This window comes from Anser anser (assembly GCF_964211835.1).
Source record: "Anser anser genome assembly, chromosome: 12".
Taxonomy (NCBI): domain Eukaryota; kingdom Metazoa; phylum Chordata; class Aves; order Anseriformes; family Anatidae; genus Anser; species Anser anser.
Window position 1 is genome coordinate 3330317 of NC_139733.1, and position 16167 is coordinate 3346483.

The 16167-nt window shown below is 42.3% G+C and overlaps 2 protein-coding genes across 5 annotated transcripts in view; one reads left to right on the forward strand and one right to left on the reverse strand.

The window, feature by feature from the left end:
- On the reverse strand, positions 1-15690 carry TMEM40 (transmembrane protein 40). 2 transcript variants are annotated; one of them, XM_083795985.1, is made up of 13 exons: positions 14322-15688; positions 10949-11005; positions 10204-10343; positions 9461-9614; positions 7899-8006; positions 6957-7010; positions 6025-6060; positions 4556-4588; positions 3101-3163; positions 2722-2793; positions 2566-2640; positions 1767-1829; positions 1-1308 (listed from the first exon to the last, which is right to left on the reverse strand). In XM_083795985.1, the coding sequence occupies exons 1-13, from the start codon at positions 14326-14328 to the stop codon at positions 1289-1291; spliced, it is 882 nt and encodes a 293-aa protein (XP_083652111.1). In that variant the 5' UTR covers positions 14329-15688; the 3' UTR covers positions 1-1288. The 2 variants fall into 2 exon arrangements, with proteins under 2 accessions (XP_083652111.1, XP_083652110.1); XM_083795984.1 differs by having other exon boundaries at positions 1-1829; positions 14322-15690.
- Positions 14739-16167, forward strand: part of LOC310880326 (uncharacterized protein) — a 32773-nt gene continuing 31344 nt past the window's right edge. For all 3 annotated transcript variants that reach the window (XR_014571623.1, XM_083796001.1, XM_083796002.1), the window contains exons 1-2: positions 14739-14877; positions 15848-15904. The gene's annotated coding sequence lies outside the window, so the exon portion shown is untranslated. The remainder of the gene's footprint in view (positions 14878-15847; positions 15905-16167) is intronic.

Consider the following 16167-nt stretch of genomic DNA (forward strand, 5'->3'; position numbering starts at 1 on the left):
ACTGGTCTCAGCAAGACTTTATTTGCAGAATAAGAACAAAATATACAGTATTTTCATATGAGAAAATATTTCTATAAAGATAAGTAAACAGTACATGTAAATGAGAATATAAATATTACAAAATAACCTGTATTTATCTTTATTGCTTAATTTAACCCCTGACATGTTAGGTAACTGCTGGCCTGTGTTGGTACAGGCCTGCACATGATTATTGATATTTCTGGACGTGCAAATGGAACTGCAATACATGTGAATGACAAACACCAATGCTTAAAATTAAGTACAACTCCTAAAAAGTTTTTTTTTAAATTTTCTGAGCAAGGCTTGAAACTGTTTCACTGAACTAAAAGTGAGCTGTCTGGGCTAAGGGCTTTTAGGTATACGTTTCCTTAAAATCTCATGTTTTATGGTCTTCTGTCTCACTTGATGCCTTCATCCTCCTATGGTTATGATGACCTTACATTTCTGCTAAAAATTTGAAGGTATCCTGTTTTTCTCATTAGCCTTACATCTGTAATTTTACGTATAATTGATGGAAAAACTAAAAAACATAATTAAAATACTACATATTATATCTAATGTATAACATGCCCCTGTAAGCTCGAAGGAATGGCAAAATTGCACTTTATTTTACCAGAAGGAAAAAAAACAAGTTGGCGGATGGGCCAAACCAAGCATTTTATTCCTTTCTTCCTCAGAGATGAAATTTGCTGCTGTTAACTATCTTATTAATGCACCATTATGTCAGTGCTTGTCAATCTTAACCAGCTTTCACTGGATGAAATCATTATATGTCCACTATATTGAGTTCTGCCACAATAAATTAATCTGCTTCAGTGCTATTGCACCGTTGGGGCTCAGCTATGTATGCTAGCAGCTGGTGTTTGCCTGGTTTGCAGCATCACAAGGGGTGAAGAGGAGGTGGCTTTGTAGGTGCCAAGATTCCTATTGTAACATCCACACCCAGCTGAGGATAGTATTGGTCTTTGTTGATTTTTGATACACTGTGGCCAGATTAACATGGTTAAATGGAGGGAAGGAGAATGGGTTTATATTCCATGAAATTAAATATAAACCAGGATCTAGGTTGTCTTATAAGCTCTCCTGAGCTACAAATTGCATGTTTCAGCTTCATTTTTGAGCAGACTGAATGATATGTTTCTATTGTTTAACACTTTCAATATTTTGTGTTGACCATTATGCATTTATGACTGCCTTACAAAACAGTTCTTTTAGTACTATAAATCCAAACAGCAGGGTTTTGTGGAACTCTCCTGAAATACTCCTCCTAGGCAGCTTTCCTCATACCTGCAGGATGATGAAAAAGAAGACTGTCAGGACTACTGTGTTCACATTGTCATGTGTTGACTTATCCCTGATGCAACTTCATATCAACGTTCATAATGTGTGCTCATGAACACAGATAGATATGAGCCTGGAGCCTGTTCGAAAACCAGGGAAGAAAAGCCAACTACCCTTAATATTAAGCTGAGCTATAGTATTCTCATTCAGGCATTTTCAGGAAATAATGCCCTATACAGGAAAGAGTATTAAAAATGTGAAAATGCTCTGCCACGCAGCAAGAGTCAAGAATAATTAATTTCTAAACCCTAGCAGCTGTAATGGACTGTAGTAAAATATTCTTTTTTAATTACAAAGACTGGAAATTGTAATTTAGAGAAGGTGGTCTTAAGAGTTAGCCAAAATGAAGTACCTGGGAAGGTTTAGGGAAATATACATGCAGTTAGTAAGAAGATCACTGTTACCTGTTAGCCTGAATCTCTCAAGCAGAGGAATAAAACTGTCAAGTATGCTCCGAATTCGGTACACTAATTGTGAAAACACACACATTTTCAAGGAAAGTCAGATATAAAAAAATAATACGCAAACTCCAGAAAAACAGTAAGAGCCACACCCTGACACTAGCACTATTAAAGAACTAAGATTACTGTTTAAATAAAGTGTTTCTATGCTATCATTAACAGTGACAAGGGTGACTCCAGACAGAACCATCCACAACCTACCAAGCACAGTAGCCACAAGCTTAAGTAGCCTTCTTTCCTTAGTTCAAAAGCCATGACTTGCTGCCTCTTTCCTTTAAGATCCCTAAGGCGTGCCAAGAATCTCCATTTCTTTATATAATTCTTAGTAGCTGCCATCATCCGGGTTCTGCTGAGATCTGGTCCTCAGGGTGCTCAGCAGCCTCAGCCCCGGGGGAATGAATGGCAGCCTGAGTGCGCAGCACCTTAAAGGGCTTATCTGCGAAGACCGCCTTGCTGCTAAAATTGTATGTTGTCATGGCAACTTAGCATTCAGCCACTGCTGCAGAAAGAGGTGACTCAGGGTCTTGTGATCATTGAGAACGAAAAATGAGTCAACATCTCCCTTCAGCGTCACAGAGGCACGTTTGTCTCCCACTACACTGTGTAACTGTGAATTGCAGGACATTGAAGTGGTGATTTAAAGGGTCTCAGCACTAGCCATGTTTTAGACTTGTGTGGTTAAGTGACTGTGTGAACTTGTGTCCTTAGTGTTGGTACAGAGCTGGCTGCTGTAGATACTTACCTAGACCAAAGTATATCCCAGTGGTTTCCAGGGAGGCAAAGGTGATTAAACCAATTCCAAGAGAAATTGTCCAATCTAAGGCAACAAAATAGGAGTTTGGCTTTGCTCATTTTCTGGCAAACAACGCTTTATCCTTCTGCTGAAATCTTGCCTTACCTTTGTAGTAGTAGTAGCAAATTAGTAAAGCTCCAATCCCAAAGCAAAGAATGACAAAATGAAAGAACTCATCTGAAACAGAGAGGGGAAATTAGGTCACAACTGCACACAAGGCTCCCCTAAGACACCTTAAGTTACAGTGTATCATTGAATAAACTGTACTTCCATGAGAGATGCCTCATACACTAGATTCAACTGCAAAATGCACAAGTTGTGTGTTTTGTCATATGACAAGCCTTGATGACCTTCATTGAGAAGGCTTGATGAACATCTACAAACTACTCATGTTAGGGAAAAAAGTTTTGCAGCCATAGATCTTATTCTTGGTCTAAGGCTAAATGGGTTTGACAACAGCTGAAATTAAAAAGAAAACAATTACCATCCTTTCGTATGCCCATCCACCGTACTGTCCAATGAGGGTGAGTATTTTCGTTCTCATATTCTACAAGAAAGAAATGTCTTTTATTGCCATGCAACTCTGAAATTAAAAGGTTTTATGTTTCTTTCCCTCTTTGTATCCAAAATTGATTCTCAGAGCGGAATATATTAAGAATTGTTCAGAGGAAAGAGATGTAAACCTTTCAGAATTTGCAATTTTAAAATTGTTCCTCAAACTGCTTTCCAAATAGCCTGTAGCAGCTGTAAAAATAGCATCATTGAATAGTTGAATTAACAGTACACAATTGCTTTTAAAGCACTCCTGCTCTTTTCTATTGAGTCAGGGGCAATCTAGTCTCAGAAATGCAGTAGGGAAGTAAAGTAGTAGTACAAGGGAACTTCAGTTTGATTCTTGATGTCACAGCTACAGTAATGGATAGGAGTACTGTCTATCTCCTGAAGTCTGATGTTGAAGTATTTCTTCATCCCCCAAATTAAGAACTGCAGTAGCTGACTCTTATAGGTATCTAAATATATTGATACAGACGAAAAAGAGCATAAGAACCAGCTCAATATTTTTAGAGGTCTAAATACAAGGCAAGGCTTTTTGCGCTAGTCTTGTTGTGAGCAGAATTACCAAATTCTGTTTTCTCCAATTGTCTCATTGAAAGTCAGAGTTGAGTATTTTACCAGATTTCTAACAACATGTTCAAAACAGAAGGATTTTTTTGTTTGCTGACTGCTTGAGAAGACCTCTAGGCAGTCTGTAGCATATAAGCATATAAGGGAGTTGATTCACCACAAGTTTTAGATGCTGATTTCACTTGCATTAGGCTGTGCATCCAGGCAACCACTGCCTGGCAGTAAATTTCATTTTATCTAATGATGTAACAGGAGAGTACTGAAAAATATCCCTAAAACTCTAAAGTGAGCTACAAAATTCTGTCGTTGTGCTTCTGAACCATGTAGCAACTTAACTTTGCAGAAGAAATCTGTCCTGGGTCACCTGATACTGGACCCATTTTAGCTTTTGATTGTTTGAGAATTCTGGATCGATCAAGTTCTGGTTTGGGGACAAACTCAGTAATTTGATTATTAATGTTAATGTAGCATGGCACTATTCTGACTTGCAATTGTTCCTCTGTCTGTGTGTAGGAAGATCTATAGTCATAGAATTTATCAGAGCATTAGTTCATACCTACCATGTGTTTGTTCTGTATTACGCTGCCTCCTAAAGGCAACAGTCGCACTGTAACTTTGTATCATGGAATGACTTGCACAGTGTTTCTTTTATCACAACATTACAAATGCATTTTAATATCTATTCTTAAATTTCTACTTTTTGTTTACAAAATATCTAGGCAACAAGGAGCTGGTATAGCTACCATCACTAAGTAAAACTGAATACCAAAAGACAGCAGTCACAAGAAAAACTTGTTTGCTTGTTTGTATTTACCATCTGCAATTGAATCTTCTCTTCTGATGATTTCTGAAAAGAAGCATAGTTTTATTATTTCTGATGGTAACAACTCTCACGTGCTGTTTAACACCATTAGCAGCATTAGCAAGCAGGGTGAGTATTCTATTTCGTGACTTAGTTTAGATAAAACAGTACTAGAAAGTACTAAGAAAGTGATGACATTAAAAAGAACCCGAAGAACAGCTACCAGTAAAAACACCTATTTGCAGTAATGCCAGGTGAAATAGCTGGGCAGTACGTGGCTGATGGCCTCTCTGTTAACATTCAATTGCTAAAACTGAAGCTGGTACCAGGCAGAGCCAGAACCAAGAGCTGTGTTTGCAAATCCCCTGAACATTTCCAATACAGTAGACACGGTGTCCCGCACTAGCTAAATATTTTCAGGGGCTTGGTCTAGTGTACTGAACTAATCTAGAACTGAGGCAACAAAGGCCAGGGTGAGAGGTGGCACATCAGGGGCCAAATGCCAACTGGAAAATCACTGTGATCCCTTTTGCACCTGCGGGGAGAATAGTGTATTACATACACTCCCTTTCCCTGTGGTTTTATATAGCTCCTTGGTGACAGTTAACTCAAAAAATCTCCTCTAGAGATTATGCTGCAACTTGCACCTTCTTCCCAATTCTTTCCTCATCTGAAATTGTCCAAGTTACAACAGCTCTTCCACACTTCACAGGAAAAAAATGGTTGAACAGGTCTCCTCTCAGAAAGACCAGTCTGCTTGGTTCTCTGCCTCTCATAGCTAATGAAGGTGGAATTTGCCTGGGAGTGGGAGGGATGAGGTTGATAATTCAATCAAGCTATTGCAAATTTCCTCCTAGGGGCTTTTTACATCTGTTCTGCTTCTGCTTGGTAGTTCCTGATAGAAGGAAATGTCTTTAGAGTGTGGCAGTCTGTTCAAGCCTCTCAGCTGGCAATGTTTGTGTTGCCTATCACTCGGCCTTCACCTAGCATCTCTGTTGGAGCGTGCTCTGCACTCTGAGCTAAGTGAGGAAGGCTTTCAGAACTGAGTGTCACCAGCTGCCAGAAACTAGGTTCCAGCTCCCACACAATCTTGCATCCCCATTCAGCAGGAGACAGAGGGCTGCAGGGAATACTGAAAACTGCCTCGCTGTCTTGAGCAAGACTGAACAGTTGCCCAATAGCATTGCTGGGTTTTCCACTAAAAAGGATGACAACTCCTGTGAGCTGATCCTATGTCGGCAGGCCTACCAAAAAAAAAGGGGGGGCTAATCTGCTAAAACTCCTTTTACAAATCACCTACTATCACAAGCTTGCAACAAAACATGTATACCATGCCCAGGTCCTCCATCAGGCTAACAGAAAACCTGATGGATTTACAGCCAAAAACTTATTTTTAATATACTAAGAATGTCAGAAAGAAAAAAATGCAGTTATAAAGTCTTACTTCCTGCAGGATGAGGTTATTATCTGGGAACACTTACCTGAATCTCTGTAGGGAACAACCTCTGATGGCATACCTAAAATATTATGCAAAGATGATGTAGATTAATATCTGTAATGAATGAGCTTATCTTGCTGCCAGCCCTAACCCATGCAGCCATACTGAAGCTAGTGGGGTTGTGTAGATGTGACAAGGGAGATACCAACTCCTACTCTTTAGAAACAGCAGGTCTGTTGTGGGTTATGCAGTTTAGTATCTAAAGGAAATATGGAGTATTAACCCCCCATATTTCATCTCAAACAATAGCTGGAGTCAGAAAGAATCAGATTCTTGTGAGACAAATCAGATCTCCTAATGTTAATTTAAATGAGCTGCTCTTATATCTGGGGTGAGATCAATTAAATATACGAATTAAATTATTAAACCATTAAGGTTTTTTTAAATCTATGGTTCTATACCACAAGCTGATAGCTGTGTTTTGACACAATACCTCTCTTTATCTGCATTGTACTTATATTCCAGTTTTTCCTTTGGAAGGAAAGGAAAAGCCTCAGCACTGAGATCCAAGGAATGGTCCTTATCGATGATCTCCACTGTATGCCAAGGGTGGAAAGCAGACCCCGTAAGTAGTGACTGTGACAGATGCTTTCAAAAACTCTTGTTGCATTTCAATGGCAACTGTCTGTGCAAACCCGGCAGCAGCGGTTCTCCCACAATGGTAGGTTTTGTTGTTGTGGTTCAGTTGTAGCCGTAGGGCATAGTTAAGAATTAGTACTAGCTTCGTTTTGTAGGAAACACCTTTCCTACAGCCAGATTTTAACTGGTCATTTTCTTACATCTAAAGCTGCCTATGGAGTGTTCGTGTACCTTTGTTTAGAAGTCAAACCATACAATGCCAGAAATTATTCATTTTCTGTTTTATGTTGGTTGTCTCTAGGAAAAAAAAATAATGCTGTTGTCACTTTGTCCCACCTCCAAGTAATTGGCCTTCAGTCTTCTGTCTTCCTAAATCTTCCTCATCACTGTCTGGATAGAGAAAGTGTTTTTTCATCAGATTAAAGAAAAATGTCCCAGCAATATCAAAAATAATAGCACTATAGTCTTTTGCTCGCAATATATGAATGACTGTGAGATGTGTAAGTAAAAATGAAGGCTTTGAAATGCAAGCATCATTATTAGCTGCTTTTGCCTCACAGCTCTCTCTAAAGCTGGCTGAATAGGAGAAAAACAGTAAAATCTGATGATGGAATGAATTGTATAGAAAGGTGTAGCAAGAAATTTCTTATTTTAAACACAGATACATCACTAACACTGCTAAATAGTTTTAAATTTTTATTTCTAATTACAATTCATTTCTTTCTAGTCAGCTTTTGGCTTTCTGTGACAGAATAAGCCAGTATCAGCATATTAGCATTCTCTCTTCCACATTGTGTATCGTTTCCTTACCTTCTGGTTTTCCATGAAAGAAATGCACTCGTGGCAACCAAAACCATGACTTTTGATACACAGCTGATGATTGCTATTAAGGAAAGAAATGCTAGGAAGTGGTACAGCATTGCCAGCTACTGCTGTATGTTGAATATTCTTTGCTTCCTGCTGTAGCACAGGCTTTGGCTAGAACATAAACCCCATGAAGATCATAACAATTATGATTTTATATTTGGAAAGGAATCTTGCAGCAGCTTTCGACATTGCTGAAACCCCCAACTTCCACAACAGCAGGAGGCAGCCACTATTTTGTTAACAATGAATCTAGAGACAGTAATTATTTTGTCATCTCTTTTGCACAGTTTCTTACTTTTTTCTGAGTTAAACAGAATTGCTACTGAATTGCTGCAAGTCTCCTGTGTGAAACTCCTTTGAACACATAATCAGACTAAAATACGTGTAAGGGAAAAATAAAATCCTTTTTACCTTGTGGATCTTCATCTATGGACTCGTGGGATGAGTCGTCAGCTTTTTTATCCCCTTGTGAAAGCATGAGATTTCTTTCCAGTCTCTTCAGGAGTTTTAATTTCTCATCTGATGTGATAGGTAGACAGAAAATATATATATATTTGAAACAATAACTTCCATTTTCTCTCTTTTATAGACTACCAGTGTTTCAAGATGCTGTATTTAAAGGTTGTCTGTCAGGAAATTAGATTTATTTCAGCTGTGCTTTTCATAGTACAAAGCATTACAAATGAAAGCATTGTGCCACTGTTAAGCTTTCTTAAATGGCTGCAGCAGGGGCCTATGGTCTCACATTCTAGGTTTTAATTTACTGATAATGCTACCCCTGTGAAATTTCCCACGCTCTGAAGCAACAGCATCTGCAGCTGAAAGAGTGCTTTAGCTGAAGAATAGCTGCTCACCACTTCCTGGGCTACTTCTCCCTCCACCATTGTGATTTCTGCTGGGTTCCCTGGGGTTATGCCGCAGTGCCAGCACCCTCTTGTGGCATAAAAGCAGAACTCTCGAAGTCAGCTAGGCCAGTTCACCTGGGAGGAGAAATTTGGAGGATGCTGACTCCTGGGCCAGGCAGTGAAGAGCTCCTGGCTCAGTTGTAGGTGATTCTTAACAGCTTCATATTCACCTCTGTGCGTCTCTTCATTATTAGTTTGGACATACACAGTAACACAATTCCCCCCAGCTGTTGGTGCAGCTAACTACGAGGGTGGGAAGGGGTCCCTGCCATGACAACCACTCCTGCTCTGACACATGCTCAAAACAGGGTTGTTCTCTAGGCTGTGCAGAGTCTACCCCTTCATGACCACATTTCAACATGGCAGAAACAGGAGAAGGATTTCCTTGAGATTGCCCAGTTAAATTTGGGGTCATCTTAAGTGAGTGCAGCTTTATGATGTATTAAAGACAATTCATAAGACTATGAACCCTGTGGAACTGCACTTAGTTTTTTATTGCACAACAAGGCAAATGAGAAGTGTAGCAGAAACTGTTTGTATCTTGATGCCAGGCTCAGCACCCTGATTTGCATCTTCCATCTACTCCTTTAGTCAGTGCTGCACATCCTGCTAGGGAAATTTGCAACAATATTGACAGCAGCTCAACCCTGATTTCTTACCACTGTGGAAGCTCAGAGAGGTCCAGACTGCCTGGGTAACTGTTCAGGCAAAAAAGTGTCCTGGCTGTCACTAATCCAGTTAGGAAAAACTGGGGGACCACTTTAAGTCACAGAAATTTCTTAGGAATCGTCACCCCAGATGAGGTTTCCTTTCCCTTTAAGTGAACAAGTTTGTTTTTATCCCTCCCCCCTTCTTAAGAAGTGAATTCAAATTAAAATAAAGTTCTGTCTATCTGTGGCTCCCATTATCACCATACCTAACTGTGTTTTCTAGGATGTATTTCTAGACATTTTAATCGTTCACTAATAATCACTGCCAAAAATATCAGAGTTTTCCAACTGGTGTCGAGTCCCACAAGCACTGCAGTAATTTTAACAAATAGTTGAAGGGCAGCCAGGTAGGACTCACCACTTCCCTTGGAACTGGGCAGCTGCCGATATAGAGATGGGTTGGTACTCTTCAGCAAGAGGTAAAGAACAACCATTGACCTGACGCCTTTTGTCTGTATGGCTTTCAGGCAGGCTGCACAGCCCCCAGGCAGGACACTGCATCTCTTGAGGAGCTGAGAGAAAGATGAGTAAATAGCAAATAGTCCTTCCAATAAAACACAGCATGTGTGAACAGATCCTGCTATGGAAATGAAAGTAGCACACTCCATCTGTGGGAAATGTTATCTGCCCCTGCTATACGAGCGGAAAATCAGGGATAAAGAGTAAAGCCAAAGATGGGAAGAACACACAATGTGTCAACTGGGAAAGAACTCGGGTGTTCAATAGCTAACTGTTTAAAGAGCTGGAGAAATACGGGTGTAGGGCCTGAAAATGGACATGCAATCTCTGCAGTATCTTACGGCAAAACACCTCTAACAATGGGCCTCCCTAGGAAAAAAGGGACCTGGACAGGTCCTGAGGAATACATATAAAGCCAGCTCTGCTGGAAAGTTATTTTTTCCATGTGGAAAACAATGAAGTGAAAGTCTAATTTATGTAAGTGCTCTTTTATGCCATTTAGTGCATTTTAGGTATCTTTTTTAACATATCAGAAAATGGGCTCTATGTTCTTTCTCTCCAAAATATATCAGAGAAGTATAAAAGTATATCTGTAGAACTATGCCTTACAAAAAAAGAATGCATGTTTCTTCAGTAGCTTACATTGTTCTTTTCTTCAGTATTCAGGATAGGTGGGTCAGTGGTGGCTAAACATTTTACAAGGGATTCCCAGAAAGACTGCCTCGTTTTCTCATGATTCTCCAAGTAATCCTCATCAGCAGTGAAAGCCCTCTGGAAAATGTCTGGGAGGAAAAACAAGTAAGTCACTGCGCAGAAGTAGAGGTGGGTTGTGTGGTAGCATTCCCCTCGAGCTCAATGTAGGTGTGGTGACAGACAGACTCTGCAGCATGTTGGCTTATAGGAAAGAGAGTAGTGCTGTATCATATAAAGCAATATGGTCTACCAGAAATCGGTAGAAAAATGTCAGTAGTCCATACAAATGGGTGTCTGTGGTGCTGCTGTCTCAGTAAAAGAAGCAGGGGAAGTATTACTACTATTTATTTAGCAGGTTTTTATCCTGATCATGTTATTTGACAGATAAGGAATTGAGGGACAATAATACAAAGGGCTGGATACCTAAGACCTAGGGTTTTCTACATATTGTTAGGCATTTAATGCACAGCAAAATCCCCTTCATGCATCTAAATTCCCACAAGGATGTGGCGAGGCCAGATGAGAAGCCTGTGGGAGAGCAGGGAACTGACTGACAGTCTGCTTGCAAGCAAGGAGGAGATGTATGGAGCATGTTTTCAGAGCAAACTAGTCTCACCGACTCATTGTCAGTCTAGCAAAAAATGTTGCATAGTGTAAACAAGCAGATGCTTTGACCTTTGCATGTTACCCCTACCTTGCTGTTCTTCAGTAAGTTCTGGGAATGGGACATTCAAGTTCTCCATTGCTGTACCTGTTCCAAAGGGAAGAAAAAACAGATGCTATTTGGAAACAGATCAGTCTGACCTTCTCTATTTTTCTGTCTTACACTTGATTTTCTGCAAACATCTCTATCTCTAGGCACTCAGTTTTTAAATCACTTCTCTTGTTGCAGTGGGAGTATCATGTCATGACTCATTTACCCTCCCAGGACCTATTCTCAAATCCTGAATGAGTCTTGCTGAGCTGGCCTTTGGTTATTAAGAAAGTACAAAAGTCTCATCATCATGAGTAAAACCGAAAGAAGCCTGACTTGATCCTTCACTTTTTTTTTTTAAACTACCAACGTATCTAATTAACTTTTTGCCGCAGACGTGAGTAACTTAATAGGCACTGTTCCATTCACAAAACAGAACAATTATTTGTTACCTTTGACACCTTCATACTTAAAATATGCCAGTCAGGGAGAATAGTAAAAATAGTTCATATGAGAACCCAGCAAGATTTGGAATTCTTGTCTCACAGAAGACTTTGATACTTCAACGTCTGTTCTTCCCGATTGTCATGAAAGGAAGTTTCCACTTATTTTAGATTTATGAATTGAAAATTTTTAAGTGTCAATCCCAGAAAGTTTCCTGTTGACCATAGGAACAAAGTATTCTGACATCCCCAAAATGCAATGTTTCCTTTTCGTTTGCTAAACTCACCTTGGAAATTTTGTTTTGAAGCTGCTTTATTCTGATGTATTTTTTGTCGTGCTTGGGGTTCTGAACAGTTGCCTCCACCTACTGTGGTCCAGGCATCCTGCAGTAACTCCATCTCCCCATTTCAGCTATAACAGCTGTTATATTGAGAGATGTGAAAGAAGACTTTTCGCAAGCCTAAAACACAGTTTCCACTATGCAAGGCACAATAGGAAAATGCTGTGTGTACACCCTCACATTTTCTTACACTATGGCTTTTGGGTCCATTCAACAAAACACTTTAAATTAACAAGTTTGAAAACTAAGTCTTTCCATTAAATTTTCTGGATGGAAAACTGATGTTTTTCTATGGGCAGTTTCAATGACCACCATCAATCCTAAAAACATTCCAATACAAAATCTAAAACAGGTTCAGTTGATATCTTGAGAAGGGTGGCTTAAAACACACAAGAACATCTTAATTTTCTAAACGGAACAGGTTGCTAGAGTGTTAGTTCTTAGACAGAGGACATCAAACACCAACAGATTCCAAAATAGCCATAAAAGCCATCCCTCCTTTAGAACCAGGGCTGGGGTCTCCGATTTTTGGTATGTTGGTGATTGTGGGGGCTTTCTCCTTTCATACACTGCTAGTGTTCTTCAAACGAAGAGGTCCTTAGTTTGAAACTCTTTTTAGCCAGTGGTTTGCTGTTTGGCTCTGAGAAAGCTACATAACCTCTTCAATCACTTTAAAAGGCTAAGCCCAAAAAACTGCTTACCTACGTGCCAGGTGTACTGTGAGGAAACAAACACTTAATATTTTAAGGACACTTCAAAATTATTCCTAATGAGAAGTCTGTGCAAGACAACATTTACAAGGCCTTTTATTAAACCACCTAATATACCTGGAAAAACTTGTTAGTTTTTTGGACAAACAAGCTTTGAACTCCATCCATTAATCTAATAAAAGTTATTACCTCTCCTACAAACCTTGCCTGACTGATAGCTTTTGCTGCCTGAGCTGTGGAGCAGCGCTGTGTGACAGTGGCTGGCACTGTGAGACTGTGAGCACCCGATAGAGAATGCAGGAAACTCATATGTCTTCGCTGCACGGTGAAGCAACAGCTGATGCTGAAATACCGGAACCCAGCATACCACACCCTGGACAAACTTGTTCTCAGTCACACTACAAGGAACATAATTTCTGTGCAGTTATGTATCTCCAGAAATGTTTTTCAGCCTTTTTCAGTATCTTTTCTGTCTTATTTAGTCAGCTTAAATGCTGTAAGTGTTTGCTTTTGTTCACTAGACCTGTTTGTGGACTGCAGGGTTGAAACACCAGGCCTAAAGGAACAAAGTGACTTTCACTATGAACATTGCCTTTACGACTGATGAAGTGCATTTTGTATTTATAACTATCCATAGCTTTACTGTAGAGTGAGACTGAGGGGGATTGACTTTGGGGCTCAATATCTCGTGATGGCCACTTTCATTGGCACATTCAAGGCACGTTGCCCTTCCCATGCCACAAGCCTCTCATAGCGGCTGCCTCTCGCTGGCTTTGTGTCACCGCAGAGACAAAGGGAAGGGGTAGGCACTGACAGGTCTGTGCTGCCATACACAAAGGAAGAGCAGATAACAACACTGAAGGCAGAGGAGACACAGTCAGCTTCATGTGCTGCCAGATTGACTTCTGATAAAACTATTTGTTGACCCAAATGATCTAACTGCCCAGCTGCACCCACAGCAGAAATGCATTTGGCTGGCAGACACACGCATGCCCCTGTCCGGGCGGCTGGATGCCAGCTCTGTGCTTGGGCAGGTACCACCGGAGGGTCTGGGAGCAGCCACGGACTGATGCGGGCTCCCCTTGTACGCCTCCAGCATGCTGAGCCCAGCTGCCCACCACACTGTGGGACTGAGGGAGTCGGGTGCCTAATTTCTGTTAGGCTGTGGGTAACTAATACCCCTGTGGCTTTTCTGGAAAGAAAATCAGATCTAAACAAAGGAGAAGGATTGCTATTTAATTATTGTGTGTATTAAAAGCAATGCAGTTGATTATACCTGACACCAAAAGCAGGATGATGGCACACCATACCGGCTTTGCAGCCTGGCCACCAGCTCCCCTGGGGAACACCGTGACCAACAGACCTCACCTGGTTTTCCCCAGAGCCCATGGGGAGTTAACTGCAGCGAGGTCTTTTTGATGAGTTAGAGTAACATTTGTGTGCAGCATCAGGCTCCCTGATACTGAGGAGAGCAAGGAGTGAAATTGTTCACTGGGATAGCAGAAATTGTGACTACAATAACACAGGAAGACCTCAAGACAAAGACCATCTAATACTAAAACTGTTCACTTTGAAACTACTTGTATAATTCCTTTTAAATTACACACTAATACCAAATCCTGCTGAAGTTTACTTTTGAACATCCACTCCCCCACACCAATCCCACCCGACCCCACACAGTACCCCTGTATGCCTCAGGCTGGCTCCACGGAAACTGGTGGCGGCGAGGCCTCAGCGGGCGAGCCCAAACCTCCAGTCCCTTCAGCCTGAAGCGGCTCCAGCCTGTGCCACCAGCCGGACACCGGTACGGGGACCCGACAGGCGTCCCCACAGCCTCTGGGGCCGTGCCCCTTGTCCCCACAGCGCGCTCCGATCTCACCTGGCATATGCTTCTCCAAGGGGAGACGGCGAACGCCTCAGAAACTGGACGAGATGGTGCTTGTCCTCTGAGTAAAGTCAAAATGAGTCTCCCTGGTGTGAAACGGGTAGAAAGGGGAAGTGGGGGCAGGGGTTGCCCAGAGGATTATATATATACGTGTGTGTATATATATATATATATGTGTATGCGTGTATATATATGTATGTGTATATATATGTGTCTATATATGTATGTGTCTATGATATATGTATGTGTATATATATGTATGCATATGTGTGTGTACATATATATATATATGTACGAGGGGTCCGTCCGGCAGCTCGCCCCAACGCCGCCGAGGTCCGGGCCAGCACCGCCGCACGGCGCCTGAGGAGCCCGGCGCAGCTCCCGGGGCCGCCCCTCGGCGCTGACTCAGGGGGCGGTGCTGCCGACGAAGGACGGGGCCGCGAGGAAGGCGCCCCCGGGGGCAGCTCCGAGGGATCTGAGAGGGTCTGGCCGGGCAGGAGACCCCCAAACAGCCGTTCTGGGGCGCCCCGAGGGGGACGGCGGCCACTCTGTGAGGGAAAGGCCCCGCGTCCCGCGGTGGCTGTGTGGAGGGAAGGGCGTGCTGCTTCGAGGCGCGGGGGAACGGTCGTGAGGGGAGCAGCGAGGCGGGTGGTCTTTGTCCCGTGTGCTCCTCGGGAACAGGGCCATATCGGCACGGCGGCGGGCCCAGGCACAGCCCCTGCCCTTACTCCTGCATCCCAGGGCCGCCATGTCCTGTGCTGAGGAGCTGGCAGGCTGGCGGGGAAGGGAAAGGGGTCCCCAACCCCTGCCTCCAGCGAGCAGAGCGGGGATGCCACTGGGGTACGGGTGTGCTCACCAAAGTAGAACAGCCTTTGTCACGAGCAAAGCTTGCTTTGCTTTTTGCTCTGCACCTTAAGTCACTGAAGGTTTGTGCATAGGTAAGAGGCAAAGCCACGCTTCTGGGATGAGGGACCACGCTGCCCTGCCCAAGTAATAAGCTGGAAAACAGCCCAAGCACAACTATTTAGCCTGCTGTGTTTGCAAGTGCCTGGGATACAAATGAGGCGCAGCAGACTGTCCTAATGAGATTGCCAGAAGCCAGTCTGGGGAGTGAGGAGCTGTTCTGGGGACATTTACTCCCAGACTGGTCACCCTGCCTGCCCCCAGCTGTGATCAATTCCCCAGTAACCTTCACCAGGTTAATTTGCAACATACCTGACAGGAATCCAAACACCTCAGTCAGCTGAGGCAAAGAAAATACTCCTATTTCCTCCCCAGCTTAGCATTCCTTTTCACTATGACAAATGGGTGTCCAGGTCTCTTCACACATGGTACACTGGATTTGTGCCAGAATCTTTGCCAGGTAAAAAAGTTCTCTGGGTTTCATAGCTGGAAGTTAGATTTTTATTAAATTAGGTGTGATTTTATAGCAAGGCGTGTAGTTTAAGTGAGTGGGTGCAAATCCTCCATTTGCTGTAAGGTTAAGTGTCATTCACTGTGCATTGTTTGCTTGCTCTTAGAAAGCAACAGGGAGCAGCCCAAGCTGGATCCAGCTTCCAGTCTCTGATTATGCTCAGGTAAAGCAGGGAGTTTCTCTTTGCCCTTTTCCAGCAATATGTTTTGCTATCAGTAACTCTCTTAGCAGGCTCTTGAGTTCTGATAATAGCAAACAACAGAGATCAGGATGGACAGTCATCTTTCAGGTCCTGGCATCCTCCACAGGCAATTTCCCTGCCACTGCTTGCTCATCCTCACTGACCGGCCGTACAGTACCTCAGCTGTGGCTCTCTGGCTCTGCGTAGGCTGTTACCCAGTCACTCAGAATACCAATTCACATTGA

Excerpts from the sequence above, each read along its gene's own strand:
- TMEM40 (XM_083795984.1), bottom strand. Across the intron at positions 4,589-6,024 it reads TGTTCCCTACAGAGATTCAG|AAATCATCAGAAGAGAAGAT; the intron begins GTAAGTGTTCCC and ends GCTTCTTTTCAG. Across the intron at positions 3,164-4,555 it reads AGAAGATTCAATTGCAGATG|AATATGAGAACGAAAATACT; the intron begins GTAAATACAAAC and ends TCTTTCTTGTAG.